This window comes from Paracoccidioides lutzii, assembly GCF_000150705.2.
Source record: "Paracoccidioides lutzii Pb01 unplaced genomic scaffold supercont2.2, whole genome shotgun sequence".
Classification (NCBI taxonomy): Eukaryota; Fungi; Ascomycota; class Eurotiomycetes; order Onygenales; family Ajellomycetaceae; genus Paracoccidioides; species Paracoccidioides lutzii.
Window position 1 is genome coordinate 700,006 of NW_015440948.1, and position 27,935 is coordinate 727,940.

The 27,935-nt window shown below is 43.7% G+C and overlaps 9 protein-coding genes across 9 annotated transcripts; 6 read left to right on the forward strand and 3 right to left on the reverse strand.

Annotated features, from left to right (window-relative positions):
* Nucleotides 1-4,451: 4,451 nt before the first annotated feature.
* On the forward strand, nt 4,452-5,597 carry PAAG_00854 (hypothetical protein; the record flags this gene model as incomplete). The annotated part of the gene is made up of 2 exons (XM_015844160.1): nt 4,452-4,550; nt 4,671-5,597. 2 exons carry the CDS (start codon nt 4,452-4,454, stop codon nt 5,595-5,597), a joined length of 1,026 nt encoding a protein of 341 aa, XP_015700941.1.
* A 1,528-nt stretch (nt 5,598-7,125) lies between these two features.
* Nucleotides 7,126-7,555, forward strand: PAAG_00855 (hypothetical protein; the record flags this gene model as incomplete). The annotated part of the gene is made up of 2 exons (XM_002796950.2): nt 7,126-7,341; nt 7,439-7,555. The coding sequence occupies 2 exons, from the start codon at nt 7,126-7,128 to the stop codon at nt 7,553-7,555; spliced, it is 333 nt and encodes a 110-aa protein (XP_002796996.2).
* A 636-nt stretch (nt 7,556-8,191) lies between these two features.
* Nucleotides 8,192-8,401, forward strand: PAAG_11181 (hypothetical protein; the record flags this gene model as incomplete). Its single annotated transcript, XM_015846876.1, has 1 exon — nt 8,192-8,401. The coding sequence occupies one exon, from the start codon at nt 8,192-8,194 to the stop codon at nt 8,399-8,401; it is 210 nt and encodes a 69-aa protein (XP_015703483.1).
* Nucleotides 8,402-9,814: 1,413 nt separating this feature from the next.
* Nucleotides 9,815-11,355, forward strand: PAAG_00856 (isocitrate dehydrogenase subunit 1; the record flags this gene model as incomplete). The annotated part of the gene is made up of 5 exons (XM_002796951.2): nt 9,815-9,847; nt 9,952-10,018; nt 10,088-10,162; nt 10,258-11,161; nt 11,268-11,355. The coding sequence occupies 5 exons, from the start codon at nt 9,815-9,817 to the stop codon at nt 11,353-11,355; spliced, it is 1,167 nt and encodes a 388-aa protein (XP_002796997.1).
* A 1,944-nt stretch (nt 11,356-13,299) lies between these two features.
* Nucleotides 13,300-14,249, reverse strand: PAAG_00857 (williams Beuren syndrome chromosome region 22; the record flags this gene model as incomplete). Its single annotated transcript, XM_002796952.2, has 2 exons — nt 13,300-14,134; nt 14,227-14,249. 2 exons carry the CDS (start codon nt 14,247-14,249, stop codon nt 13,300-13,302), a joined length of 858 nt encoding a protein of 285 aa, XP_002796998.1.
* Nucleotides 14,250-14,727: 478 nt separating this feature from the next.
* Nucleotides 14,728-15,510, forward strand: PAAG_00858 (hypothetical protein; the record flags this gene model as incomplete). The annotated part of the gene is made up of 2 exons (XM_002796953.1): nt 14,728-14,797; nt 14,861-15,510. 2 exons carry the CDS (start codon nt 14,728-14,730, stop codon nt 15,508-15,510), a joined length of 720 nt encoding a protein of 239 aa, XP_002796999.1.
* Nucleotides 15,511-16,471: 961 nt separating this feature from the next.
* PAAG_00859 (hypothetical protein) lies at nt 16,472-17,151 on the reverse strand (the record flags this gene model as incomplete). The annotated part of the gene is made up of 3 exons (XM_015844161.1): nt 16,472-16,534; nt 16,676-16,924; nt 17,032-17,151. 3 exons carry the CDS (start codon nt 17,149-17,151, stop codon nt 16,472-16,474), a joined length of 432 nt encoding a protein of 143 aa, XP_015700942.1.
* A 2,575-nt stretch (nt 17,152-19,726) lies between these two features.
* PAAG_00860 (hypothetical protein) lies at nt 19,727-20,464 on the forward strand (the record flags this gene model as incomplete). Its single annotated transcript, XM_002796955.1, has 1 exon — nt 19,727-20,464. One exon carries the CDS (start codon nt 19,727-19,729, stop codon nt 20,462-20,464), a length of 738 nt encoding a protein of 245 aa, XP_002797001.1.
* A 1,595-nt stretch (nt 20,465-22,059) lies between these two features.
* Nucleotides 22,060-26,562, reverse strand: PAAG_00861 (RhoGAP domain-containing protein; the record flags this gene model as incomplete). The annotated part of the gene is made up of 4 exons (XM_015844162.1): nt 22,060-22,091; nt 22,170-22,856; nt 22,927-25,863; nt 25,950-26,562. The coding sequence occupies 4 exons, from the start codon at nt 26,560-26,562 to the stop codon at nt 22,060-22,062; spliced, it is 4,269 nt and encodes a 1,422-aa protein (XP_015700943.1).
* Between the last annotated feature and the right edge of the window lie 1,373 nt (nt 26,563-27,935).

Sequence of the window (27,935 nt, forward strand, 5' to 3'; positions counted from 1 at the left end):
ATATATATTATTTGCTCTATATATAGCTAATTTATTCAAAAATAAAAACATATATATGATTAGCACTTCTAGCTATGTTGGTGATGTTGATTTTATCATCAGTTTCAATTCTATACAAGAGAATTGTAAAAATATAGAAAGAGCTGTATAGAAAATTTTTGAAAGAGAAGAAAATAATCTAATTTAGTTTAACATAAAGAAATAAAGATAGAATTATCACTTTTAATGATAAAGTTATAAGATCAAAAATCTCTGTGAAATGACTTGAAGTTTGATTAAATTCAAAGTTTAATTTTAAAGTTTATTTTGAAAAAATAACCCAGGCTGAAAATACTTTAAATAATATAATTTGACTTTTTAATACAGAAACAAATTTATTTTTTTCAAGCTAGAAAACAATTATATATAGTTTATACAGCTTCTATATAGATTATGCAGTAGAGATTTGATGAAAAAAGCCGAAAAATCATTTGAACTATTTTCAATTATTTAGAAACAAAGTATTAAAAAGAGTGCTAAGTATATTTAAAACATTTTTTATTATAGTTACAAAAATAAAAATATTAATTTCATCATCAACTATTCAATTTGATATAATCTATGTGAATTATGCTTTAAAAATCATGAAAATAAATATAAATTACTTAATTCAAAAGAGAGTATTTATATCTATTAAATATATCAGAAAAAGATTTGAATAGAGAAAAATTTTTAGATTGAAATGAATATTCTGAGGATTTAAAAAAGATTTTATCTTCTCAAATTTATAGAATACAATATACAATGATTAAAGATCAATTATCAAGCTTAAATGTGAAAAATATAAATCACAATGAGCTCTCTTTGAAATGAAAAACTAAACTCATTAATAAGTATTTTTATTAGTAAACTTTTTTAAAAAAAGAGAAAAACTATATATATTCAAAAGTTATAAAAAATTAACAAGCAAGATTTCTTACTCATATACTCAGATGACATAGAAAATGAACAACAATATATAAAAGCTAGTATAACTTTGATATATTTAAATTAAATTCTAAGTATAAGCTATATTTCTAGAATTTAGAAATGAAATATGAGGTATTTAATACTGAGTTATTTGCAATTTTAAATCTTTTATAATAGTGAGTAAAATTATCATTCAATAATCTAATATTAAAAATATTTAAATATTTTCAGATAGTTAAACAATATTAAAAAAACTTTAGAAACATAAGATTCAAAATAATCAAATAAATCTTAAATTAATTTAAATATAATAAAAAAAAGAAGTCAAAAGATAAAAATATTCAATTTTATTTATTTTAAATGTCTGCTTATATAGTGTAACGGGCTAGTCATTGAGAATAGCTGGTAAGTAACGCGTATGAAAACAAAAAGAAATCGTTAAGAAAGGAGAAAGAGAGATATATCATGAAGGAATCAGACTTCTTTTATATAGGGCAGGCTTCAGTAGTAAGGGGTTTTACACGAGGATGATTGAAGCGCCTCCGTGGTAGAGGCGCCGCCTCGGTAGTATACAAATAGGGTGGAGGCATCGTACGAAGGCCTCGGTGGTGGAGGCGCTGCTTTGATAGCGCAGGTTCAATCAAGGCAGAGCCTGAGTATCATGAGGGTTAGGGCATAACCTTTTATATATAGATATCTTAAGAAATGAAAAAGCAGACTGAGTGTGATGGCGCTAGCTACGGCACTGGCTACTGCGTTCTGACGGCGTATGTCTACTGGGCTACGGAAACTGGCATTAACCGAAAAGGATTATATCCACGGCCTAGCAACGGTATAGCAACCGCTAGTGGGAAAGGGGTATAAAAGGAGAGGCTTCCCTAGGCCCCTGTTTCGCAGAGCATCTTAGTATTTTGTCGAATTAGCTTACCTGGTTGGCAATCAAACACCTGTTTACCTGCGCCTAGATTGAAGCCGTGACACTGAGCTGCAAAAAAAGATACTGAAACTCAAAAAATAACTCAAAAAACTACTTCTAAATCTTATAATAAAAGAAAAATTAAAGAATTATGTCTTGATAAATGAATAAAGCTTTAACAAAAAGAAATGAAAAATAGTCAATATGTAAGATGTGAAATGAAATTAAAAATAAAAGTATTTATTGATAAATTGTAGAAAGAAATTTTTTTCTGTATAATATAATTGAAACTTGAATATAATTATTTTAAATTCTATATAAAAAGAATTAAAAATTCCACAAACTCAAACAGATATGAGTTTTATAACTTAATTAAAAATTTAAATTATATTTTAATGAATTATTAAATATTTAATATTTCAAAAAAAAAAAAAAAAAAAAAAAAAACAAGTTAGTTAAAAGAAAAATACTTTAATAGTCAGTTAAATAATTATATTTTTTAATACTGAATTAAGAAGAAAGTTTCTGATTAACTTTATAGAGATAATAAAAATTGTCTTTAGAGAATAATAAATTTTAATTTAAATGAGACTTACATTTAAAGTATACAATTAGCAAATATCAAATTTAAAATATATCACTTTTTATATATTTTATTTACTTATCAATATTTTCTTTAAAATATTTAAATTTCTTTATTTGTGATATTGATATTGAATGCTCTATTAATTTTTCATTAAATAAAATTATATAAACATGTCTTCTGCTATAAGTTTTTTTAAATGCTGTAAAATCTTGAGATATAATTTTATAATTATATGTTTTAAATCATGATTACTGATTAGATTTACAAGATAGTTAAATTCTAGTTTAATTAAATAGATATCATAGTCTTTGACTGCATATATCTAAAATAAAGAAGAAAAAAAAGAAAAGTAATAAAAATTATCTTTTATTTATATATATATATATATATTATTATTATTATTCATTATTTAAAGTGTATTTAGTCAGTAACTATGACATCTATCTAATTAAGCTAGGATTTGACTATTTTAATAATCTTAACTATTATAATAGCATTTAAATCACGCAGTTACAGAGTTCCATCTCAGAATAATACAGCATTTAGATTTAGTTATATATGTATTTATCATTATATAATGCTGAGAGCTCAATATCTTTAATTAATATTGCAAACTTTTCAAATTACTCATTAACTTGATCATAAGAGTCAGCAGTTGCAGAAAAGTTTTAATAAGAAGAGATAGTTATTGTCAAGGCTCAACTAGAGTCAAGATGATAACAAGACAAACAGTTTCAATTCATCTATCTAACTAGGCAGCTGCGACGAGAATACTAAACTGGGGATTAGAATGTGGAATGAACGAGCAGCCGAATATATAGAGATGGTTGGGGATTGGATCGGATCAACCTTTGGAGTGAAGTGGTTGGGGATCAGAGCAGATCAACCTGAGCAACCGAATATAGTCGAGGCCGGAATGAATCAACCTTTTGAGTGTAGCGGGGCGGATCAACCTTAATCCATATACAAGCAGCTGCGCTGCAACAGTTATCTACAAACTCAATATTTCATCTTCAACATCTTGAAAAGGTTGAACAAATGACTATAAATTCAAATCTTCTTCATCAAGAAATCAAGATTCTACAAGCAGAGAATAAGTGGAAGATGAAGAAATAGACATGAAGGCATGCTAATCTAGGTCAAAATACTATTCTATCTATACAGGAAGATCATGAGCGTGTTCAGCCAGCTTTATATGCAGATTAAAGCTCAGATTGAAGCTATGTTTTATCAGTGAGCTCCACCACACTGCAGTGGCTGTGAGACTATTGAACATACTATACACAGTTGCCCTAATAAATAAATATATTCAACTATTAGATAGTCTTAATTTATTAATATTTCAATATTTAAGCGTGTTGGTTGTTGAATACATTGAATATTTGATGATTTTCAGAGAGAATCCGCCGCCGGGTGGTGGATTACGTTAAGTTAACAATGTAGACTAACACGTCACGGGGCATAAATAACCGCCTGAACTTAGTTTTGAATGTTCTACATCAACTTTTCCCACCTCACCACTTTCTCTACTTCAACTTCACTTCAACGCTTCATATTTCCCTCGTTAAATACCAGATATCTCCCAACAGGTCTTTCAGATTCTGAAGTATCTGTTACCTGTTATTCATTCTATCAGTTTGGGCTTTTTGGATCCCCTGGATTCACTACCTTCTCCAAGGCTTGCCTTTGGAATCCTCCTGGAATCCTCCTGGACCGGTGCTTACACCCTCTGGATTCTGGTCGCGGACACTCTCTCTAACTCCATTGCTTGAAATCGAGGACTTTACAGAAACCCGACAGTTTAGATATACTACGATAATTAGCTAGCTTAGTTGTTGTCATAGTCTGAAAAAGAAACAAGATACAGATTGACTTTGCTGCCACCGCATTCTTCCTCTCCCTATCCTTGTGTGCCTTGAGAAAAGAAACAAAATCCTCCATCTGTTAAAACCCCTTCTTTCTAGAGAAACAAAGAAAGGGGCCTAAGACAGAAAGCAAAACATGTCTTCTTCAGTGTTGCATCATTGTACATTTTGCGGTCATGATTCAGAGATCTCAAATTTCCTTGCTGCCTTTGCTGAGAATCCTTCCTGCCATCAGGTAACCTTTTCTATTCTATTTAAGTATCTTTGCTATGTTTCCCCTGTATCAGGTTGATATTACAAGAACAGCATATCCCCCTTTCCATACCCCTTTTCCCCACTAACAATTTCCCCCCAGTGTGGCATATCCGCATCGGAGGGCAATTCCAAGATGCAAGACGACCTAGCTGCCCTTTTTGCCCGTCAGATGAGCGTTCAGGCAAATGTCAATACCAATGCCAGCAGCAGCATCAACAATCCAAAGCCAGGAATGCCCCCTCAAACAGCTATAGCTAGGTCCCGAACCCCTGAAACGTCCCCATCCTCCACCCCTTCCACCCCTCCCACCTCCCGCCCGATAATCTACAACATATCCCAGCACTACCACCACTCCGCCCACCAACTTCCTTCATCGGGTGGCTGGTCCACCCTCTCTTCAATTCTGTGCGACATGCAGCAGTCTGGCATGACAGCGGAAGAAATGCTATTCCTCAACAACGTGGACCCGTCCTCTCTCTTCCCGTCACAACTAACTCTGTTCGCACAAGCCGGATTCGAGCAAAAGACGCGGCTGCTTGAGCTGTGGCAGCTTTCGCAGCCGAAAACCGGAAATCTGATGTCTCTGCAGGCTTCTGGCGGGCCGACATCGGCTCTTGCTTCTTCTTCCTCCTCTTTACAGGCAGATATTATGCAGGATGCAAGGGACGCAATGGATCAAGATAACCAACACGCAGAACCGTATGTTATGTCGGGTTATGAAGCCCTCGCACAACGCGAATATGATGCATCATCAGCCAAGGATGCGTGTGAACACGCGTTTACAGATGCGGCGGCAGAGTCACAACCCGCGTCGTTATCACCGTACAAACCAGTCGTTGACCCGGCGTATAAAGGCAATAACTTGTGGGGCCACCAGCAGCAGGGGCAAGGAAGGAGCCCGTCAGAGGCAGAGCTGCTGCTGCAGCCGATGGAGGATCAGTATGGCGCTTTTGAGCAGCGCAGCAACATGTATATGGGTTGTGAGCCTTGGCGGGGCCATCGGCTGGATGACCAAGAGATGCTGTAGTTAGTTTTGCAGTTTTGTTTGTTCGTTTGGGATTTTGTTGAAAGAATGGAGATTTGAAAATGGTGGGATACTTAATTGTTTTCCTTATCGATTTCCTGGTATATGTTCTGTTTCATTTTTGTCACCCCCTCTCATTTCTGTATCATTTCAATACGTTCAACTGGATTGAATTCGATCTTCCCCAAGTACCTGACTTTATGGCTACTCTGGGTGTTTGATTGGAACTTTGAGTTTAAATCCAGCTTCCACTTCCCTGCGCAAGGAAGGTAGTTATGATCGTGATGATGCACGCAAAACCAACTTGGCCCTTTTTTTTTTTTTTCCTCTTCCTTCCACTTGGATATGCATAATCTGCTCCTTATTATTTAAAACGAACGTGTATTCTATTCTCGTAGTCTGGAAAGCATTGGATGAGATATAACTACCTAGGTGTGTAGCTATCTGAAGTATGTTAGTTACACAAGGTGAGCAAACCAACAAAGAAGAAATTCTCGTAGCTTTCGTCCATTCGCAGCATCATCTCATCACAAGGTTATAGTTAAAACAATTGCAAGGTCAAAATGAGAAAATAGATGAAAAAGACATCAGTATATACTCATTCACATTGTAATCACGTATCTATTTACAGGTAGCATAAAAAGTTCATGTACAGCACATCATTACAATAGTGAACACACACATACACATAAAGCATAAACATAACATGCCCTCCCCATAACGTAATTCCACCATTGCACAAGACAACTTTCCAACGGGATGTTATGCATGTGCCTCAATGATAACATATGAATGGATCTAAAGAATGTATGTAGGTTAGATATCCAATGTGCATGCGAAAATGCGTGTATGGACTTCGGAGGCAGGGCGTTGAGGAATAGGTGCCTCGGAGCAAATGGACAAGATATGGAGAAATTCACATACACGGCGGGGATGGAGCATTTAGACAGCCGGTAATTGAAAAAAAAGGAAAGAAAAAGAAATACGCAGAATAGGCAAGGACACAGGTCAGTTGGGGAACATTAAAGTCATACATATAAGCAAGCGGAGCGGAAAAGTGGGCATTTTCGAGTTCGATTTCGAAGGGGAAGCGCGTCACAATGATAAAGCAAGAGAAGACGGGAGGGACTGGAAAAGCCAGGTGTGTTTGTCCCAGTGTCATTTGTGAGAGAGGTCAAATGAAGGAATATAGACTTTTTGGCAGTCAAAAGGGGCAGATCCAACTTGGTCTTTCTCCTTGTTCGCATTTTCCTCTTTTTCCTTTCGCGGATCCTTTGTCGTACAAGTGCATACGATGAATGAAGAGCAGTAATATTCCATTGATATCGAGCCCATTGTTGTATTCTGCGTGCGCTCATCGTGCCGCGGACATATCAGTTAATGAGACACATGTCGAAGTAAAAGCTGAGTCTTCGTACGTCATATTGATACACACGAATCGCGGATCAAGCAACGAAAGAACAAAATGTGCTAGCAAAAAGTCGATGTAAGTATCTCGAATATGCACTCCGCATAAGTTCGGTATTTAAGAATGATAACAAGTCGAACACTAGAAACGAGATGCGTAAAGGCAGATAGAGCTCTCCTCTCGCTCGTAGCACCAGGTCGAAGCGGAGAGGATGGAGGAGTCCGAAGATTGGGACCCCATTATCGACTGCCATGGCAGTCAATGGTCGCTGTGGTGTTGAATTCCACTAGCAACCCTGTCCAGGACGAGTGCACCAGCGCTTCTCAACGGCTAGAAGAGGTTAGTCAATAGGCTTTATTGGCACTTTCTATAGAGATGCATGGGTAAGCTGCAGTGGACGTCTACTTACGCGCATTCTTTGGAATCTCAACGGTAGGAGCTGGCTGGGGTTCTGGGATGGCAACGGCCCATGCGAAAGCGGACACCAATGCAAGGAAAACCACAACGAGCTTCATGTCTGTTGATGGGGACTAAGATACAGAAGTTTTGGTAGGAAGAGTCTGTTGGTCTGTGGGGTATGTGGAGTGGCCTGGGTTTATCGGATCGCTGTCTTGCATAAGAGGAGCAAGATGAGAGAACCTGGGATGCAGCGAGCGACTTTATAGAAAAGGTCCTTGAGATAGGAGACTAGAAGCTGACAATGGAGATATGTCTGAAGGGTCTGTGTTGAAGTGTTGGGAATAAAGAAAGTAAATATCTTCAAGGGCAGAGAATAGACGAACACAGCGGAAAAGATGTGGAGACGTGATTCAACGGCCCAATGGGCCATTGAGAGCAACGTATTCACTTGAGATTTGTCCTTGGGGTAAACCCGGGGGTAAACTCAATATGAAACGAACGATGGATGAAAATGTGTATGTTCTTCAGAGCCGTGACGAAACGACTATCCCCAGGCGTTCCTAAACGAGGATGGGGACGCGAGGAGGCTTATGCTTCTGGAAACGGTTGACCTGCATGTATCTCTACATACAACCCAGTCGTCCAACCCCCCTCTAAGATAGAAGAAGATGAGAAATGCATAAAGTGTTGCAATGGCCGCATGGTGAAAGATAGGTGCGGGTTATTGAGAGACTTCCGCATTGGGGTATCAATGGGCAGAGTTCAACCCTAATACTAGGCCAAATCCAGGATGTTCGAACTCCACTTCTTTGCCCACAGGGAGATGATCCAGAAACATGGGTTTGCGAAGATGCAATATGAACGCTTGCTAGCGTATGGCAGTCGCGTGGACGTGGAGGTTCTCGCTTGGAGTGATCCGATCCTCAAGGACAAGTTTAAACCCTTTGATGTTTCATGGGGTGAGATCACGCAGCTAGCTCATCAACGGCAGAGAAAATGAGCTAAGTGTTAGAGAAAAGAGAAAGAAACTATAAAAAAGAAAGAATAACGAAGATAAAAGGTTGTCAAGATCATCCTGACGTCCCGGTATGATGGTCAACCTGAATCTGAATAGGAATGGGTTTTCGCCATTTGGCAAACTGAAAGGGCCATGATTCATTGAGAGATCCACGAGGATATTGAAGATAGATTGTTATTGGTGGAAAAAGGCCTTAATTGACGATAAAAGCATCCCGTTCAATGCTATCGACTATAGTACTGGACGGGTTGACACAGGTGGCGTACGTGTCGGGAGTGGGAGGCTGAGATGGGACAGAGCAGTTGAAATGGAAGTGATTGATTATGTATGTATTTATCCTTTCCTGTATCACGTGATCCACTGACTGCCAGGTTCTTTTGGAGATCTTCCTCTTATCTGGGAAGTTCCTTTTACACGGCCTACGACAGGAGTTATTTTCAAAATAGTCAGTTACTTTAGGATTTATGATAAAATTGTAGGGTCCGGATTGCCTAATTATCATTGTTATCAAAAATTATTAAGCGAACGGTCAAAGTGCAAAAGCGAAATAAAAACTTCTGGCATTACTGAAAAAATTGGAGAAATGGTCTGTCTCTGCAGTTTGGGCTAACCAGTGAATAAGAAGCTTCAACTACGCAGATATATTTTGGATAGAGACCTGCCTTCTTGGAAGCCTCTTGTAGACAACAGTACTGAAGCGTTAATTGTGATTTAAAGTACTGGAATGAATAATGGAGGAGCCTATGAGTGACCATTCAAGCTCACAATTTCCGAATGCAACTGGAAATCACAGGCTAACCGACAGGAAGTTTTGGTGGGCCTCAGCTCTTTAAGACTGGAACCGTGTACGCCCAGATGGCGTGCTGTTTCCACAGCCTGAAAAGAGTATTCAATGACATCCGACTGACACTCCTTACAGGCAAGGCCGGAGGAGAATATAGATATCCATGGAAGGATGATTTGCGAGGAGAATCTCGAATGTAGCAGATCGGACCTGCACCTTTATTTCGCTTGCATGTAGCCACCCATGAAGCTCCAAGGCATGCTCCGTAGAGAGTAACTAACTAATCGTCAGTGACGTTTTAGTTGGACTTCTTGGAGCCGAGTCACCCGTGAACACAGAATACAGGTTCCTCACGTCCAACATATAAACAATGGACTCTCGTGGTTGGAAGAACTAGTTACCGTGGAAGCATGCCGCATTACCTAATATGTGACTAAGTCAATCCTCTGCGGAGCCGCGTTCCGAAAAAGAAAAATCTCTCGTCCTGAACTTCAACTTCACCAACAACTACTGAGGTCTACCGCTGCTCCGTCTACACACCCACCTGCATTACCCTCCGCCCTCCCTCAATTGGCTTAATTTTCAGCCACTTTCATTCATTTACATCCACCATGTTCTCTCTGAGAACTGCGCAGTCCGCGCAGGTATGTATTACTCACAATTGATCGTGGCCACCCTTATCTTCCGCCCAGGACGCGGCTAACCAACACCACCCCGCTCTTATATTAACTCTGCCTAACTTTCATAGTCTCTCTTTTGCACTATCGCTAAGAATTCTTCTACGTGCCTCTCTCGGTCTTCAATTGCTACCAGAAGTATACGCTATTTATATTTTCTAGCCTCAATCTCCACTCCTGCTGCTAACTAGTAATTTAAATACCCAGCGTTTGCTACCGTTCAATCGGATATATTTAAGCCAACCAAGTATGGCGGCAAATACACTGTCACACTGATACCAGGTATTCAACTCTCTTTTTTATCCATTGCGTAATTTCAACGTCGTTATTAAGAGGAGATTGTGATGCTAACGAACGTATTTGCTCTTTAATTCTAGGTGACGGTATCGGCGCGGAGGTAGCGGAATCGGTGAAAACAATTTTCAAGGCTGACAACGTACCAATTGAATGGGAACAGGTCGACGTCAGCGGAGTGGATGTCGGGAATAAACGCTCAGAAGATCTATTCAAAGAATCCATTGCCTCGTTAAGACGCAACAAGCTTGGTCTCAAGGGCATCCTCCATACCCCAGTCGAAATATCCGGCCACCAATCATTCAACGTCGCCCTGCGCCAAGAACTCGACATTTACGCCTCTATTATTTTGATTAAGAACATCCCCGGTTACAAGACTCGACATGACAATGTGGACCTGTGCATTATCCGTGAAAACACCGAAGGTGAATACTCTGGTCTCGAGCACGAGTCCGTTAGCGGTGTCGTTGAATCCCTCAAGATCATCACGCGTGCCAAGTCAGAACGGATCGCGAAGTTTGCCTTCAGCTTTGCTCTCGCCAATAACCGCAAGAAGGTCACCTGCATTCACAAGGCTAACATCATGAAACTGGCCGACGGTCTCTTCCGCTCGACCTTCCACAAGGTTGCTGAGAGCTTCCCAACACTGGAAGCGAACGACATGATCGTAGACAACGCATCCATGCAAGCAGTTTCTCGCCCTCAGCAGTTCGATGTTATGGTTATGCCTAACCTATACGGTGGCATCCTTTCCAACGTCGGGGCTGCTCTTGTTGGTGGTCCTGGGATCGTCCCCGGCTGTAACATGGGTCGTGAAGTGGCTGTCTTTGAGCCTGGATGTAGACATGTTGGACTCGATATCAAGGGCAAAGACCAAGCTAACCCCACCGCACTGATCCTTTCTGGATCCATGCTCCTGCGCCACTTGGGTCTTGACGAGCATGCCAACAGAATCTCTAAGGCAGTTTATGACGTGATCGGAGAGGGGTAAGTGAACCCTATTTTATACTCCATGCCCTCAGGGGCATCAGGAGAACCTTACCGTCTTTCTGTCTAGACTTTCGTTGCTAACCATCTTTTGTGAAATCATCAGAGTCGTCCGCACTCGTGACATGGGCGGCCAAGCCACTACCAATGAATTCACCCGTGCTGTCCTGGATAAGATGGAAGCCGCTCTGTAAAGCGAAATCCAACGGATTCTTACCTAACCCGATGCATATATGTTCTTGTCCCTCCCCGCATTAACATCCATAGGCAACAAAGCTCGACTCCGCATTTTCAATAAGTTAATAATATGGTATTGATAATGCACATGCAGTCTTCCTCGACTGCCCTTTCTTCTCCCCGATGTGCAGCAGCCGGAAACAAATGATATTTTATAAAGTTCAAATATAAAAGCTTTTGATTCTGTGTTAGCGATTAGACTATGTTATTTTCCCTACCTAGCTTCTACTTCGTTTCATTGACTCATTTCCCTTTCATAGACCAGAACTCCTTCGTCCCGCAACGAATCCTATCACCAGTGAGAACAACTGGCTGCCTCACTTCCTTACGCAACGCAACGTACGCAACCCATATACTGTACATGGACTCTAGGATGACCTCAGCTAAATGCTTCCTTACTTATTTTTGTTTACCATTTTATCTTGTGCTTATTCTTTTTGTTGTTTGTATGGGATCTAGCTATAACAGTTCTTGATTTTTATATACATGTATATTTTCTCAACATTTTCTTCCTCCAGATATTATCCTAGAATTTCCATTCCGTTCATTTCAAATTTCGATGAAGCAAAGCAAAGCATTGCCAGAAGAGAAGTGGAAAGAAATATTACAGTATAATATAAAATTAAGTTTATGAAAAGTTGTTATTTCATGTTTGAATCAGTGTAACATATTTTGATCTGACATACATTAATTGACCTTTAAGAAAATGTTTCATATGTCTGGAATATTGCTTGAGACAGTTAAATTTATACGCATTTCTATGAACATACGCATGCATGAACAATGATAGAACCTTGGAAAACACATCAAACCGCAAGATACATTGTCAGAGTCACATCAAAATCTCCACATAGTCCTCCTGAAGCATTGGGCGACTACTCCTGTCTCGAAGCCCATCTGATATCACTACATATGTAGTATCCATCACATAGCTGTCTATAAGTTTACTCCTCCTATTCAAACCCCTTTCCGGTCGAAATGTTAAAACCGAGAACCTTATTTTTTTGTAAGTCCACATTGCCAGGATCCCATTTGACTTGGCACCCGAGAGAACGGAAATAGCACAAACGTGTTGGTGGACCCAAGGGACAACTGATGAGCTGGAAAATATATAATGCACAATGTATATATACATATATATAATTTTGTCGTTTGCGGAGAGGTAGAGCTAGCGTTAATTGGGGTAGAAGACGGACTCCGAAGGGAAATAAACTATGAAGCATGTAGACACCTGAGCCGGTTTGGAATTTTTTATTCTCACGTTTCCCATCCTGTTTCTATCTCGAGGAATTTTCTTTGATTTGGAATCTATTCCTTTGATTCTAAGAAAATTTGTTTCTCGCTTCGTTTCATCCATCATGGTGCGGAATGGGATGAATGGGATGAATGATACAATCAGCTCCCTGGAACCAAGTCCCCGTCGTTCTAATTTTATTGAAAGAATTAGACATATATCGTGTTTTCAATTGAATAAAACGATGTCCTTCTGTGTGTTCCATTGTTTCCTAAACGAGCAAATCGTCGCCGTCTTGTGTTTCCCCCTGCGGTCGGGTTAGAAGGAATATGATGGATAGAATTCTTATATTAGGTGGGAGTGGTGGGTGGGGTTGGTTTTTGAAGCTTTTGGTCAGACTGGGATCGTATGACGTTGCAATATCCCCAGTGGTAATGGGGCGGGTTTATTTAAAGGATTGCGGGGCGGAGACATGAGGCATTTTTCTCCCATAGAGTTGCCAATTTACGGGGTAATCCGTTCGCATTATTCTATGACGGGTCTCTCAATCATCCCGTAGTAGATAGAGCTCTAGCAGGTTCGTCCCACCCCCGCGTGCGCCGGTAGAGAGGTATTTTGTGGGGTGAGTCGACAAGATGTATGGACGGTAGAAGGAAGGGATACGCGATCAAAACGCGATACGTCTCTTCCGGCCAGTATATTTTGATGTAGGTTTAACAATTTTCCCCTTGCGTTCCATCTGCTCTTTCTTTCTCGTAATCCAAGCTTTGGTGCCTTTGACACGGGCTGGGTCGACACCTCTCCTCCCCTTAGATTGACCGTCCATAGCCTTTTTCCTCGCATCCAAGACATCAACATCATCCATACCTTCTACCACGCCAGTGATATCCCCCTGCAGCCCACCTCCACCAACTGTCAGCACAAGGTAGAGCTTGCTATTCTTCGTCCCCGGATCGTCCTCCAGAATACCAGCGCCAAACCCAGCCTTCATCGCCGCACCGCTAATCATGCTCCTTTGTGCGTCATTTTTGGGATAGAACTGACACACAGCACGTGCACCCCGACGCAAACTAGCATATAACCCGTCGAAGAATCTGCGTAACCTGCCCTCAGGACTAACATCGCTGGATTCAGCATTACATAGCCACTGGATGGCACTGATACTAATAGCAGCGTCAAACGTTCCAGCACGAAATGGGACACCCTGTCCAATATCTGCTAGAAACAGGTCACCCTCAACTTCTCTCTGCAAAGCAATGTCCAACATGGAAGGTGAGATGTCCATGCCAATCCAAGTGTGCGGCCCGCCTTCGGACTGAGGAACGGAAGAGAGCAATTCGCCTGATAGGCTAGAACCGCAGCCTATGTCTAGAATGAGAGAAGGGAATTTGAGGTCGAGCAGTTCGAGGGCGCGTTGGGTCATGCTTGATTGAATGTTGCGGATTCGCGAGGAGGTAGTGTATTTGCGGGATTCGGAGTCATTGTAGAAGAGGTCGGGGGGCCTGTATACCAAACGTTAGCAGAGGGAAGCTTTAAGAATAGGGTAATTATAGCAATATTTGACTTGGCTATTGAAGATTTGTAAACAACATACAGAGTGTCTTCTGGACGGGACATTTTGTGTGGTTGTTGATGTGGTCAAGAGGAGGAAATGTGCCCCCTCTGCATACAATATTCAGACGAAAAAATGGGGTATTCCTATTAATTGGGTCTTCTTCTTCGTCGTGGTAATATGCTGTTATCCTGCTCTTTCCCTCCTGTATTTTGAAAACTGAGGAGCTTTCAGCGCGCCGGTGTATTTAAATATTTTATGAATCGTTGGAGCGGTTAAAAGTAATAAAAAAGTTGGTGGCTGTGGGAAAATTCAAGAGGTTTGCTTTTTTCCTCTTTGGGAACAACGTCAGCACCTCGAATGTCCAATCTGCCAACATTTTAAAGGACAACTTTACCACAGTATTCTGCATAATTTCTGTATATTCGTATACCGGGCAACACATACAGCAAGATGTCGGTTTAACAGAACATATCTGTATTCCGCGTGCAGACCGAAGAATCTATTTCCCTCTGTATATTACGTATTCTCTCCCGCCGCAACATGTGGATTCTTCCTTTGGTCGGTTACCTGGGCTTAGTCGTGGGATTTGCATTCCTCACCCTCGCCATAGGTAAGTAACGAACGCTCCATACATCATATATTAAATAATAGATAGGTTAACAAACTCCTTTAGCCTCCGGCCTCTACTACCTCTCCGAGTTGGTCGAAGAACACACCGTGCTCGCCCGCCGCCTTCTTTCCCGTCTCATCTTTTTCATAATAGCCGTACACATCCCTCTCTGCCTAGTCGACCATCTTCCCTTCACTCTCTGCTCCTTCAGCATAGTCTCCCATTACATCTACTCCCTCAACCTGCGCCGCTTCCCCATTGTCAAGCTCTCAGATCCTATCTTTATTACCTCATGCCTCCTTGTTGGCCTTAACCATTGGCTCTGGTTTCGCCACTTCTCGAACCCGACATCCCTCTCGCAAGGTTCCCCAATGCCTTGGACAACAGATGAAAGTACCAACAGACAACATCATTACTACGACACGCCACCAGACCTGCCGTCCTTCACGGAGGTTGCTTCGTACTTTGGGCTCTGTGTGTGGCTGGTGCCGTTTGCGCTGTTTGTGAGCCTGAGCGCGGGTGAGAATGTGCTCCCAAGTATGGGCTCCGAGTATGCGACAGGTGCTACAGCTGCGTCATCGCAGGCTGATCGAGATAAGAAATTAAAGAATAAGGGCATGGCCAAGGCCTTGGTGGATGGCGTACGGGAGTGGATGGGGGACACGGGCGAGCTTATGGGTTTCTGGAGGGGCGACAAGACGAGGAGGTTTTGATACAATTGCAAAATCCTTTTCCTTTTTGGCTTGTGGATGTTATATATTAACTCTTCGTCTATGATTAAATTGGCGGGCATATGTGGGCATTTCTCGTTTATTGTTGCATATTTTTAACGATCAATTTCAATATTATGAAGTGGTTTATTGAAGCTATGGGAAGGCAGGTGCACACGTTGTATCTCTAGCTCTCTACATGACCTTTGATTATGAGGATATGAATATGAAACTAGATTCACCAAAAGGAGCGGGATAAAAGGGTTGCTTGGTGAGTCTCATTGCATCTACGCAACTACATGTCACGATAATACTCGAAGAAGCAGCACAACGGAGAGAATATTTGGTCAGTTAATGGATGCACCCAGGCCCGCGTCCGGTCTTCATCCCAAATTTTGTTGATCTGACTAGGTCCATCATATTTATGCACATTGTGGATTCTGGAACGACGGTGGATAATCAAGACTCGATTTTTAAGATAATCCACCACGGCACAGCAAAGGGTCGGGCATAACTAAATTAGTCAGCTAATACAACTGTCGAATGTGACATCGGGGACACATTGCAGCCTCGATTCCAGGATGGTGGATCTTAGTCACCGGGGTCAGCAATGTGGGTTTGAGAATTGCCGAGAAGCCGTCTGGAAATCGGGATCGGAAGCCGGTCAACCTTGGAAGAAAACCTGATTAAACACTACGCTTTTGACAGCCAGAATCTGGATATGCCCCACAACTAGGGTTGTAATGTGGTTTACGCGCTCGAAGTAGCGGAGGAACCAGACCCTTTGATCTTTAATGGAACCATTCGCTGTATGGTGATAATGCCTACTTGCCACAGTTTTTGGTTCTATACTACGCTGCCAAGCCGAACTACAGTCTGATCAAACCTAATACGCCATCAAAGGCAAAAATCGCTTTGGCGTAGCAGCTTTTTTATATACCACTGTGAAGCTGCGATCCTCGCATCACCGGATTTTTACCAGATAGCCATATGCCGGATACCCCGACGGTGAACCAGTTCCGCCTAACTATATGGGATATGCAATAAGTGACCCGATTATCCCGGGGATAAGGAGATGTTGGGTTTAAGGCGAAGACTTGAATAGTTAGGATGCATTTGTGATGCGGTAGTCTGAGAGACTGGATTTTCCCCTCATCGTCCAACTCACATCATCCGCATCAAAGAACGCGGAGCCAGCTACATCGCTATCTTCTTCGAACACCCGGAGTAATTCATCGGTGTTGACATCAGTCTGATCAGCTTCCGGGCCTCTTATTTCTTTCAACCATTGAAATATCGCTCGTGTGGCATACACCCAGTCGTGGAAATAAGTGATAGTCCCGCCAATCGGTGACTCAGAACAGGAAATTGGTTCTTCAGGTTTCGAATAACCTAGTATCCGAAAATCCCCTATAATCTACCATTCCTTCAAGTCTTTCCCAAAACCAACTTTTGAAGCGGAGATGACATGACCGATTGCATGGCGCTGGAAGCCAAGATAGCTCATGTTTAATTTGGACTCACCAGGCTGGCTCCATGGAGATAATGGGGTTGTATAAGGTGAAGTTCTGACCTTCGTGCTGAAGTGATAATGCGTAGAAATGCCTCTTCAGCACCCGGAATAAGTGATCCACCTGATGCCATCTGAGGATCGTGCCCCTCCTAGATACTGGCAGGTGAGCCCTCCATTTACCAGAGCCAGCCAGGGTCCCATAAATTTTCTTGAGACAAGGGATGTTATCGAAGAGCCTATCCATAGTGCTCCAACTGTAGGCGCATGAGTATATTCAGCTATTGCGGCCTTTTCAGATTCAGTGGGCCATTCAGCGAAAATTCGGGTTATCAAGCTCCAGACACATGACGGCAGGGCTTTAGATCATACAAAAGCACTCCGTAAGATAGGGGCGATACCCGTAAGGCTGATAGTTATAAAGCAGGGAATGTGAGGAAGGAAGCCAGAAAATGAGTTTCGCTCATCACATTGGGTTTTTGTTGTGCAATATGGCAGGGTTGGGGGAAGTGCTGCAGGTCTGGCGAAGAGACTGTGATTGGCAATGCCAATGCTGCAAATAATATGGCAACGCCTTGATGGCAAAGGTCATAAATTGCGCAATACTGGGAGAGAAAGCCCAAAGCTTCTCTTGCTCTAGGTGGCAATAAAGTTACCTTTTGGGTTACGAAATTGTCTTCGCTGTAAAGGTGGACGTTCCATGGCGACGTGAACTCTTTCCCACCATGCTGTAGGGCTGCGCTCCAGCCTCTACCATTTCGCCAAGATGGAGGCTCACTACTCAGCTTCACTAGCTCTGCGTTGTGTAGCGATGAGGACAGCTTTCTCTAGAACTTCGCAGTTCTTAACATTGGTCATGCGAGCTGTGACACCACTATATTTGACGCTTCCATGATGTGATTCAACCCAAAACGCAGATAAATCAAACGCCCATGCGCATGTGGATGCCACCAAATGGTTATCGCAAGGTTGTCCGTTTAGCCGTCCAGATCTACCAGGTCAGCTCTGCAACCAAAGAAAACTTTGCTGGAGCAGAGACGCCAAGGAGAGGATGCTCAGTTGACGTCGCGTTTTCGCGTCACAAGTATTAGATGCCCGATTTTATGTCCCACATCTCACTGTCTCTAGCATGAAAACGACTGCGCTCTCCTTTGTTTCCCTTTAAGGGTGTCCTTGTGTGTAATTTTGGAACGTCGCGTAGGAAAAGCCGCAAAGCAATCGTTAGGAAGAAATCGCCAAAGCAGATCTGAGATTGGATTCGGTGGGAAATAAATCATTCACTAGTTAATCCGGCGACCACCAGAATCCTCGAAGCTAATCTGGAGCTACCCGTGGACGGCATATGTTCCCTAACATTTCCATCCATTCTCGGTATCCGCTCAAATATTCGGCATTGGTTGATCAAGGCATGTCACGTAACCCTCCGTCGATTTCACTACGACCTCAAGTGTCCATCGCTTATATAATCACAGCCCTAACTACCTAACCCTAACCCTAACCCTAACCCTAACCCTGGCTTTAAAAGCATCAAACTTTTTCTTGCCGCTTCTCACCCGTTCACTTCAAGACAGAGGACCTACACAGGAGAATGCGATATACCTATCCTGAGATGCGTGCTTTTGTCACGCTCGCAGCTCACGGGCGGCAGCCCAGAGGCTGTATTTTTAGCCATGGATATCTAGTTATCTTCCCAAGCACGCCTTCTCAAGAGCCCACGTCTTAAGCTTAATCCATTAACTGCCCTCTTCGGCTCCTCACTTCAGCCGTTGGATCGGGTTCTACCCCTGATCCGCCACATATCTCTCCTCTTTTACAATGTCCATGTGTTGGAAATTTTAATCCTTTATTAATAATATGCACATGTCTTTTGTCTCTCCGTATAACCAGTTAACTTTTCATCCAGTCCTCTCTCGACCGGAAACCTTTCATTCACCGTTTTAACGGGGAGTGCTTCGTTTAACCCCTAGTCGGGCGAATGGGGTAGCCTGTTTCAACTTGAATTTTGTGGCATTATGCACTCAAAGGACCACATTTCGTCGCTAGTTCACAACGTGGAGACAATAGGTGCTGACTCCGCCCTTCCACGGAGTTCAGACATGTTAAGGAACCTGAATATGCCGATTCTTATGATCAAGAATCATGTCATAGAAGAAAATCAGAGACCTATTTTTGCGCCTTTCCGCACTGCCTTCTTCTTCTTCAACCAATGGATTTGTTCGAACGAGTTTTAACAGATGCCATGACTTACTTTCTTGAGACTGCCATAACTCTTCAAACCTTGCCCTCCACGTCTTGAGAGAACGTTATGGAAAATATCTGTTATCTTATCCCGATATATTCAGGCGGACCATGGTTGTGCTCAGTGGCAGCGTGGTTGCGTTTACACACCGTCTTCCCTGGGAGCCGTTTAGGGCTGGATCGCGCTTAATCTTATTAACCTTCCGCTCAGGAACTGGTACTTCGGGAGGGCGGGAGACGGGATCTCTCGGTACCAAACTTTGTGGTTCTATGGAGACACCAGCTTTTACAACAGGAGAATGGGTGTGTTTAGATACGCTGGATGTATAAAAAATGAAGTCTACCCACCGTGGAAGCAGATTCAATTCATCTTTTTTTTCACCACATACAAGTATTATATCGATATAATCCATTTGTTCGAAAACTTTCGGACTTTTATTTTTTTACCTATTTATATATTCCTACGCCATTATGCAATTCAAAACCACCCTGGCGCTCTTGGGCGCCATGTGCTCTTTTGGCATGGCCCACCCCCCGCAACAACGGCCCTATCACCCTACATCCATGGGCCAACCGTCCCCAGCATCTGGCAGCTACACCAACACTGGCTTTGGCGCCCGCACCAGCAGCCACGGCAGTGGGTACACTTACGTAGGCAACGTCGGTAAACCCTGGGGCAGCAACATCATCGAAATTTCGGAGGCAGACGTATCTAAGTACAAATACGTCGCCGAATTCTCAGGACAAAACACCGAAACGTGGCTCGTAGTCATCTGGAACAAATTCGGCCCTACAGGCAAATTGGATGGGCACTTTGGCAACTCAGCCCTCTCCTTCTCCCTCGCTCCGGGGGAACACAAATTTGTGGCCTTCGACGAGGACACACAGGGAGGTTTCAGTGCGGCTCCTGGCAGCGCACTTCCCAGGGGAAAGTATGGGTCGTACTCGTCCACCTGGGGTGAATTCGATTTTGGCAGCAAGATCAATCATGGCTGGTCTGGCTTCGACGTCTCTGCGATCCAGGCACAGCTGGCTGGTCAACAGGTGCAGGGGATGAAAATCTGTGGTAATGGTCAATGCTCGTCAATCAGCCGTGGCGGAGGTGTTAACAATGCCTATACGGCCAAGGACGCCGCAAGAGGCGGTATTGGCGGTAATTTGCCTCCTGGTCCTGTTAAGCTGGAGGTTATCATTGACTTTCAACGATAGAATCCCCAGGGATTGCGGCCACAGCATCGTTGTGGATGTATATGGTACCCTATTATTTGTTTCATTATTGTTACTTATTCTTACTATTATCGTTTAATAGTTTTTCAACTGTATATATTTGCAGGGTTGGACTGTTAAAGAGCCGAGCCAAAAAAAAAAAAAAAAAAAAAAAAAAATCGTTTTCATGTATATATATAATTACTTTGTTTTCTTTTTCTTTTCTTTTTCTTTTTTTTTTTTTTAATTAAAAAGGGGGGGCGAACGTAAAGAGGAGAGGCAAGGCAAAGATGTAAGCGAGCTATTTAAAATAATTCAATTTTTCCGAGGTCGGGTTAAGTAAAGCAATTTGGAATTTTGCGCTGAAAAACTTCTCGCTTCGAATCTAGTTCTCTATCATCTGGATGTACAATAGATATGCAAGTATTGAACATCATATCTTCTATGGAACCATGTGCATTGAATTAGCTCATGTTAAAGAAGCCGGAAAGTCCAATGGCATGTTTGAAAATGAGATAAGTAGAATGAATACAGGAACGAACTGGTCCAGACCAAATGAACTAAATTGAGATGGAAGGCAAAGAGGAAAGGAGGTTAAAATGCTACAATAGGTGTATAAATGAAAAATGTTGAGGGTATGAGAATAGAAAAAGGTTTCAAAGATACCAGTAGAAGCCAGAACACATGAAATAAGAAGAATTGAAGAAAAGAAGTTAGGAGAGAACAAAGATATTAAGTGACAAAAAAAAAAAAAAAAAGAACAATAGAGAAAACGAGAAAAATAAAAGCCTAAAGCAAATCACCCATCCATATCAAACATTATCATTTCGTGATGAACAGACTGTAAAGATGAAAAAGAGAAAGAGAAGATGATAGTATGAGTGAAAGAGAGAAAATACATCATCATCAAGAATCAAGCAAAAGAAGGAAGAGAAGAATTTTAAGACAAAGGTCCAGAGAAATCAAAGAAGATCTGTATCATACACAAAGCACAATCAACCAGCTCTATCTCTCTCTAAGAAATAAAATCTTATCATGTAAGAAAGTAAATAAACAGAGGAGAAGAGAATTAAGCCAAGAAGAGAATACGGCAAGCGGATGGAAAGACAACCTAATTAACAAGCACGAGGGTATAGTATAAAAGATATGGAAGAAATGATAAAAGAGCTAGAGAGAAATCTAAACGCAGGTGAGCTAAAAATCATATCAAATGTACTCTCCATGTCTCCGCCTTCCTAGTCTCACTTGTTTCGCCTCCTCATTCTTCAGCATTCCACAACTGCATGTGAGAATTTTCCACCCAACTAGCGATGTATTTGAAGGAGGGCGGGCTTTGCGTGGGGTGAAAGCCAATAGCATCGAATCGTCCATCCACTGATTCATTCCTTTTCTCACATTTCTCTTGCGGTCTGAATTGAAGAATAAAGAATAACGTAGACATATCTATCACGACATGGTACGTGTACCGCCAGCGAAAGTAGCGGAAAGGAGGTAGAAAAGTAACGCGCAAGATCAGGTGTGTCTAGCCCTCTTTCTTTCCTCAACAGGAGTCCAAGAAAGTATTCGTGCATCATGTCATGTCATGTCATGCCATGTCATCACTCGAATGCAGAGTCCTCAGAAACCATAGCTTTTTAGGGTAAATAGTCAGTATAACACCGCCACCAATTAAAATAGGGGGGGAAAGAAAAGCAAAAAGGGAACACACATTTATCATCCTTCCCCTTCTGGCTTCCTGGCATCCCACTCCTCCTATTCCCTAAATTCATAAAGAGCAAATTACTCTCACGGCGCTTGGCCTTCGTCGCCACCATATTGCTATTACCATTACCGTTATTGTTATTACTATTGTTGCCAACTGGCGGTGTCAGCAAGTTGCTCATGGAGTTATACGGATCCGCAGCACCCAGCACATGCTGCTCATATGTCGGTTGCATGGGTATGAAACCTGTGTCATACTTGTCACGGTCCCTATCTCGTCGCTGCTGTGGGTTTCCGTGCCCGTCTGACATCGGGAAGGTTGCCTGGCTATATGACGGCGTCGGCAAATCTGAAAAGATCTGATGCCTAGGCGATCGAATATCCTCCGGTGCCAGCCTCCCCGCGGCCCTATTATCCACTGCAATCTCCACCGGCCGTATCGAAAAGTCACCAACTGGTTCGCTGAAGATGCTTTCAAAGTCTGTGAGGAACATGGAGAAGACGGGAGCGGGAATGTTAAGGGTTGGCGCGAAGACGATGCCGACGTTGCGCACGGTCATTTTGTTCACATCTGAGTTGTTAATGATGTCGATGAGATATTGGGATAGAGCTTTCAGGAGGGTTAGATTTGGAGTAGGCAGGCGATGGACGAGCGCATTAAAAGCGGCTCTTTTATTCTGTCTGTCTTCGAGTTCTGGATAATGTCATATTGTTAGCAAACCCGAATTCTACATGATAAATTGAACAAGGGGTGAAAAACTAACCTAGCACCCGTATAAAATCCAAATGCAACTCCCTCGTAAGCACAGTCGTTGGCAACTCGCGCAGATACTGCTTAAACAACGACGCGACCGCATGAACATCATAATACGTATCCTCAGCAAGAAAGTCCAAATCCCCCTCCGTATTAAACCTTTCCTTCAGAGCCTTGATAACCACATTCGACCCGCTAAGCCTAAATATGCCTTCCTCCAATGCCGCATCCTTGGCGCGCAGGTACTCGATGCATCGATACACAACCGCCGGCAAACCCGTCTTAAGACCAGGAACGCCACAAGACTCCACGGCATCCGCGAGCGGAAGTCCAAAGACCGCTCGAACAGGCTCCCGCCGCTCCGTTGGCGAAATATTGCTCAAGTCATGACTCTGATGTTGGCTGGCTAGATCTGTCGAGGTTGTCGCGCGGAATCCCCAGATGGACCGCTTCTTCTCTTTCGTGCTCGTTGATGGAGCTGAAGGATGAGATGGAGCGACCTTGTTACCCCACGCGCCTGCGTCTTGGATTTTAGCACCATTTGTGGGACCGGATATGTTCTTGGCGGAGTACGTTTGTGGTGTGCATTGATGCATAGTTTGATCCCATGGCATCTGTGACGAGTGCTTGTTACCGGACGGTCCGCGCACAGGCGCTTCGGCGGCAACAACGTCGTCGTAGCTGAAGGAGCGTAGTTTATCAGACGAATCGGGGGATTCGGGGCTATCTATTTCCTTGCTACCCTTACGAGAGCTGGAGGGGAGCAGACGCGAAGCCTTGGAGGAGCCGTCGTTCTTCGATAATTGCTGAGCATAATTATGGTTGAAATGTTGGTGATAGCGACCAGCATCCTCCTCCTCGTCCTGGGTCTCCACATAACTCAACAACGCCTCAACCCATGAGTCCCGCTCCTCATCACTCTCCGCACAGAGCACATGCCTCACTAGTGCAGAAGAGTCCTTCTTTTTTGGCTCCAAAATGAGAAAGGCATGTCGATACTGATTATCAGAATCGTCATCCGCGCGAGAAGGCGACTGGTTAGTATTGGTGGGTTGAGACTGTTTGCCAATCTGTGCATGATGAATCTTAATAGTGCCCATATGCGGTCCACCAGGTGATTCATAGTATCTCAACTCCGGACCATCGAGGACAAAATACCGTGCTTTCCATCCCCCAAAATTCTTCCCCCGCTTTGTCAAATAACCTTCAATCCTTGGTTTCCCATCAGGACCTAGCGGATACGAAGGCCTCCCCTTATGTTCCCCGTTGATTAAACTCGTCTCATCATCCCGCGGCTCAATCGCATCTGCCGTGAGAAACTGACACACCACCAACGCACCCGCCACATCCGTAACCGTCTCAAGTATAGATTCAAAATAGCTGTTCAGCGCGGCTCGCCTCGCATCAACTTTTGCAGGAGAATGACCACTAAAAATCGACCGATCCGGCAATTTTCCGGAGAAACTGGATACCTGCTTCAACTGCTGATCCAACTGCGGCAGGGCAAGAATAACCTTCTCGACCCGCCAAAGCTCCGCACGGTTCGCCCGCGAGAAAACACCAAGGGTGAAAACAGGCTCTTCCTCCCCCGGTTTTAGGGCAAGGTAGCTATTACGCGACGGCCGTAGGCGGGACGAGGCAACTTTGACGTCGATGGAAGTTAGGGCGTTGGGAGGTAGGAGGAGATCGGGGTATTGGTCTGAGACCAGACCCCGATAGATGCGGTCTAAGGGTTCCTGGGAAGAAGTGGTGGTGGGACTGTCGATCTTGACGGAGGAATCGAAGGTAGGAATGTCTAGCTTCGTGTTGCGCTCAAATTGAGGGTTAACAAGGGACGGAATTTGACGATCGGATGGCTTGGTGGGAGAGTTATTTTCTACTGTAGAAGCAGCTGCAGGAAGAGAAGACGTCGTCATGGGGTCAGGAAAGGGAGCAGGAGGAAATTTGTTGGAACGAGGAGATAGAGGGAGGCCGGGTCTCGGCGAAATAGGCGGTGACGCCAAATTACCATGGAAGCCTTTGGGGAATCGAGGGAGCGGAGAACCCAGCGGACGATCTCCTGGTCGTGGACTCAGTGGCAACCCCGGACTCATGGGAGGAGAGATGACCATCCTGTCCTTATCAGATGAGGTCGAATCGCTCACGGGTGGGCTCAACATGGACGCAAGCGAGTCGAGCGGTTGGATTTGTCCAGAAAGCCCCGCAGGTGGAGAGTGGGCAACCATTCGATTCCCAGCCTGAGGGTTAATTCCCGTAGATGCCTGAGACCGTGATATGTGGATACTCTGCATACCCTCGGATTGCTGATTTTGCATTTTTGATTTCATTTTACTCGATGCGCTGCGAGCAGCTTGCTCCTTGAGCAACAACACCTCGCGCTCGCGATCGTCTTCTTCTCTAGTTTTTCTTCTACCGCGCTTCTCTGTTTTGGGAATCTCGTCGATGTCCATCGTCTCGCCGTAATCCGAGTCGTCACCAACTGCTATATTTGCTCGTGAAGACGGAGAATGCATTTTTTCGGTTTGTCTAAGGTTCAGTGGAGCGGGAGGTGGTTTTCTGAGAGGCGGTGTTTGCTTCAGCATATCAGTCCCCCTGAGATGCAGGCTGGAAGTAGCATTTGAAGATGAATCCGTTCTATCGTTATCGGCTTTAATGCTTGATGTTTGCGCCTGATTCGCTTGCTTTTCATGCATAAACAAGTCCGTGGGAAAATGGTGCAATTTCTGGTTGTTATTGTTACTACTATCCGTCCGCTGTTCTGTTCTCGTGCCGTCGCTTGCGGAGGGGCTGGATACGTTTGAATTGGGAGTACCCCCTGTATTCAGCGAAGGCTCCGTTTGCGAACGGGACACATGAAATGACGTAGTGAAAGTTGAAATGTCATCCTGTAAACTCTGGCTTGTTGCGTTTGACAAAAGTTTTGCTTCATCAAGTCCAGAGACTGGATCTGGAGATTGGAGAATAAATCATATCTGTTAGAAATAGAGATCTTTTTTTCAGGAACTAAACGAGAATGAACTGTACAAATCTTACCCTTGAAAACGTTGTTATCTCCTCCTCCCGTCTGCGCAGACGCCTGAGGAACAGGAGGCGCGTTATTCAATTGCAGCTCATGAAGCTTCTTCCTATAACGCTCCTTATCCTTCACTGCGCGTTCTAGATCTTTATTCAATCCTAGAACCATCGTGCGCTGCTTATCTACTAACCTCCACAACTGCGCATTCTGCGATGCAGCCTGCTGCTTCTCCTTGAGTAGATGTATAATGACCGCTTCCGCGGAGCCAGCAGCGGCAATGATATTAGCGATCTCTTCCGGGGAAACGGTTCCTGTGTCGAGAGAGGATTTATGCGAATGTGCAGAAGAGATAGAAGAGATAGCAGAGTCTATTGAGGAGGTTCGAGGTAGTGTTCTAATGCGATCGCCCACGGCTGAGTGGAGGGCAACGTTGGAGACAGAGGGGGTAGGGAAGGCTGATAATGAAGACGGTGATGTAACAACACGGGTTCCTCCATTATTACCACTACTGTTAGTATTCGTGGTATTATTATTATCTTTATCTTGATTATTATTATTACTATTCATCGTGACAGGGCGAGGAGGATCTGGAGTATTTCGCAGCTGATCATAGGAGGAAGGTTTCGGCATGATCCCGTCTGGGCCCCGCGGATGCGACGACCCGGTCAGTCGGTCTGGGTGTACGGGAGAGTACTGGATCAGGTCTGGCGACTGGGTCAGAATTAGACCCTTGCCGGTGACAGCAGCAGTGGTAGTGATAGTGATGTGAAGGCAGGGGAAAGCGGGATTTTTGAGTGTATGTTACAGATATGGGAGATTTGATAGGAGAGAGAATACGTCTAGGGGTAGATGTAGATGAATATATCGAAGTAGGTGAGCCAGAGACTGGCAAATCCCCGGAATCTCCCCTGGTTGACGGAGGGCAATGGGGGTATAGAGGCGGATGGATGGTATGCCCGTGAAGCGAGTTCTGGTGTTGCGAGCGTGCGTGCGAGCGACGTTGGTACGAACAGGAGGAAGGAATGTGTGTTTGGAGCGGTTGATGGAGTTGACTCTGTGAAGGGAAGGTAGTGGCAGGACTTGTAATATTGCTAGGGGAAATATTATTATGATGTTCAGCGTGGCCAGTGTCCGAGTTGGCCAAGTAATCCCCGGGAATCAAGGGGGGCCCGGCGTATTTGAAGTCTTGGTGGAACTAGTCAACCACAGAAGGGGTTCAGCAGGGGTCGCCTAGGAGGGGGGTGGGTAAGGGGATGGGGAGGAAAGATGGAGAGGAGGGCGTCCTCTCAGGTGGTCAGCGGTGGATGGCGGAGAGTAAAGAGGAGAGGTGAGAGGAAGAGACAGAGACAGAGTGGTGATTGTAATTGTTAACTACTAGAGTAGTGGTAGTCGTTGGAACTGAGGTTTGTTGGTTGTGGTGGTGTTGATGATGCTGATGCTGGGTTGGTTGCGGCCACCGTCACTGGGCTGAAATTGACGCCGAACCTGTTGACATGGATTGGAACCACGGGGGGAGGGGGAGGTAAGCATATGTCTAGCTCAATTGATACAACAGTTGTGCTGCGGTGGTGAGAGGAGCTAAGGAGATTAGCTGGAGACTTAGTTCTCGTCTCTGCAACACACACCCCTTTCTGTTGTGTCTTCTGTGTCTTCTGTGTCTTCTGCTTCCTCTACATCTTTTATCCTCTTTTAACTCTTCATCGGATGGAGTATAATGAAAGAGGACGGTTCGATGTCTCGGGACAGTTCAAAGAAGCTCCAACACAAAGCTCAATCGATTGAATTTACCTCTTTCTTTACAGCCTCAAATCCCAGATTCATTAGTATATATAACTGTGCCACTCGTCCCTGGTCCCGGGTTCCTGGTTCCAAACAACCCCACGCCGAGATCCCCCGACTTTGTCCACGCGGGTGGTCCTTGGAGAAGCAGGTAGTTGGAATGGAATGTGCGACAAGCTGGAGAAATGAATAATAATGGGGAATGGAGTTGAAAGAATGTTGAA